Below are 2,845 nucleotides of genomic sequence, written 5' to 3' on the forward strand. Positions count from 1 at the left end.
GTCAAAGCGACAATAACCCGACCATAGAGCAGACAACAGCCGAAGGCCACCAATGGGTCTTCAATGCAGCGAGAAACTCCCGCACCCGGATGCGGTCTTCAGCTGGCCCCTTAAAAATATGTATACTAGTACAGTGATAATGGACGTCATACTAAACTATACACAAGAAACGAAAATTAAAAATCATACAACACTAACAAAGGCCAGAGGCTCCTGACTTGGAACAGGCGCAAAATTGCGGCGGAGTTAAACATGTTTATGAGATCTCAACCCTCCCCCTATCATTTGACCTCAAGCACATGAAGAAAAGTAAACGCATAACAATACGCACATTAAAATTCAGTCGGAGTCCGATGTGAGAAGAAGTAACAAAAAAATAAATATAAAATGACAGTAATACATAAATAACAACAGACTACTAGCAGTTAACTGACATGCCAGCTCCAGACCTCAATTAAACTGATTGGAAGATTGTGTCTCCATCATATGAATATCAGGCACAATCCCTCCTGTTAGGGGTTTAGTATCATACTATCATAAAATATATGAGAAGAACATAAACCGTGTCATGTGTTTAGTTCCGATGCAAAGACCCTATAAGTGAATCAATATTAAAGCCAAAAAATGCAATCTATAATGACCTGACAACAGTATCGTAACTATATCCCTTCTTAATAAGTCTGTTTAAAGGTTTTGTAAGCTTTTGAGGTGAATTCTGCCATTTTTGTGCTTTGTAAAGAATATTACCATAAAAGAAATGTATTTTTTTTAGTATCACTTGGAAAGAAGAGCAAACATATTAGCATATCTCTGTACTTTATAAACCGAATCAAACATTACGCGTTGTTAAAAATGGGGACGCAGATGGTATTGTATTATTTCCGATTGGTTTTTTTTCTTGTTCAGAACATGCAAGAAATATTTGCCACTGGACGTTGAACAACCAGCAATCAATCAATCAATAAATAATTAAAACTTAAAAAACTAAATTCTAGATTTTAATTTTTTATTACTATATATATATACAATGTACATTTGTAAAGAATTTAAAAACGACACACATTTGTACATGTAGTGATATGGTTTCTGGAAATGGCATGATATCTGAATTTAATGAATCATGAAAGTTGCATGTTGAAACTCATTATGAAGAAGACAGTTGTGTCGTGTTTTTTGTCTACTCTTGATACCAGTCTCTTTATACCTGTTATTTGTCAGGATGTAATTCACCATCGTTAGTAGTGGCTTTATCATTAGTCGTGGTTTGTTCTTTAGTCGTGGCTTGTTCTTTAGTCGTGGCTTGTGCTTTAGTCGTGGCTTTTTCTTTAGTCATGGCTTGTTCTTTAGTGGTGGCTTGTTCTTTAGTCGTGGCTTGTTCTTTAGTCGTGGCTTGTGCTTTAGTCGTGGCTTGTTCTTTAGTCGTGGCTTTTTCTTTAGTCATGGCTTGTTCTTTAGTGGTGGCTTGTTCTTTAGTCGTGACTTGTTCTTCTTTCGTGGACTTGTTGGATTTCTCACCATTGTTAGGATCGGTTGTACCATTATCGTTGTCGCTGGGGCCAACTTTCTCTTTACGACAACAGCAACACCACCGTGAACAATATTTGTCTGAAATAGAATTGAGATTTGTTCTGACATGAAAGCATGTTTATCCATATACAATCAAAAGTTGTATGTATAACTGCATTTATAAAGTTTCCCCTATTGCTATTTATAGAAGGAAGTTTCCAGGAAAGTCCCCCTTACAGAAGTTCTAGAGTGTCATTCAACACTAAGTTTCGTCCATAAAACTTGCCTTGAATAAAATAAATATTCAGTGAAACCTGACTAAACCGAAAACCTGTATAAACCAAATACATGTGTATGTTCGTAAGTACCGTCATATCAAACCATAAGCGTTGTGAACCTGATAAATGCAAACATCGGACAAAACCGAACAAAATCGTAAGTCCAGAAGAGGTTCGGATTAAAGAGGTTTCACTGTATCTATAGATAAAGAGAGTTCTTCCATATTCCTCATCTTTATTGGTTCAAATGCCATGTTTATAACAACGAAGATGCCAGTATGAAAATTTGGTAAGCATACTAGTAGTTGTTTTTGCTTTGTATCGATCTGATGAGATACACCCTAGTGTCCCAGGTTAGCGGAGAGGGCTGGGCGCCTACAAACACCGTTAAACCCGTCACATCTGTGTCCAAAGCTAGGAACCTATAATTCAGTGGTTGTCGATTATTGCTGTTTATCGTATTTTTTTCGTTTATTGTTGCGGACATCAATCACGCCGTTAGTTTTCTTGGTTGATTTTTTCGTAACGTTGTCATTTCGGGGCCTTTACATGTATATAGCTTGCATCGCATGTGTTTTCTTATTGTTAAAGGCCGAGATACGATGACCTATGCTAACACCTACTTCATTTGGTCTCTAGTGGAGAATTGTCTAATCCACCCCCTTGTATACATAAATAAAATATTACTTTCATAGCACTTCATGCAGTATCCTCCAGATTGTACAAGCAGGCTTAAACCTTTCAAAACTATCGCGACAATTTCGGCCATGATAGCACTGAAAAGAAAGAGAAGTTCATAATTTATAAAAGAGAACTTCTGAGAAGAAAAAAATCAAATGTTGATGTTATCTACAGAACCAAAACTTGCTACATTTCCATTTCATTTAGGTTTTTCTGACTAATTTATATGTTTACTGAAAACTTCCAGCATACTGATTTCCCTTTAATAAAGGCTCTTCAGATGTCAGTATAATGGTAATTTTTAAGTTATAGCAGAAAGTTATTAAAGAGGCAAATTTGAAAAAATAAATAACAAGGAAGGGATATGTAGCAAATCTATA

General features: G+C 36.0%; 1 protein-coding gene across 1 annotated transcript; it reads right to left on the bottom strand.

Moving 5' to 3' along the window:
- Nucleotides 1-1,091: 1,091 nt before the first annotated feature.
- Nucleotides 1,092-2,556, bottom strand: LOC134701347 (uncharacterized). Its single transcript, XM_063562486.1, has 2 exons — nt 2,472-2,556; nt 1,092-1,605 (listed from the first exon to the last, which is right to left on the bottom strand). Exons 1-2 carry the CDS (start codon nt 2,551-2,553, stop codon nt 1,208-1,210), a joined length of 480 nt encoding a protein of 159 aa, XP_063418556.1. The 5' UTR covers nt 2,554-2,556; the 3' UTR covers nt 1,092-1,207.
- Nucleotides 2,557-2,845: the final 289 nt, after the last annotated feature.

Source organism: Mytilus trossulus, unplaced genomic scaffold (genome assembly GCF_036588685.1).
Source record: "Mytilus trossulus isolate FHL-02 unplaced genomic scaffold, PNRI_Mtr1.1.1.hap1 h1tg000236l__unscaffolded, whole genome shotgun sequence".
Taxonomy (NCBI): Eukaryota; Metazoa; Mollusca; class Bivalvia; order Mytilida; family Mytilidae; genus Mytilus; species Mytilus trossulus.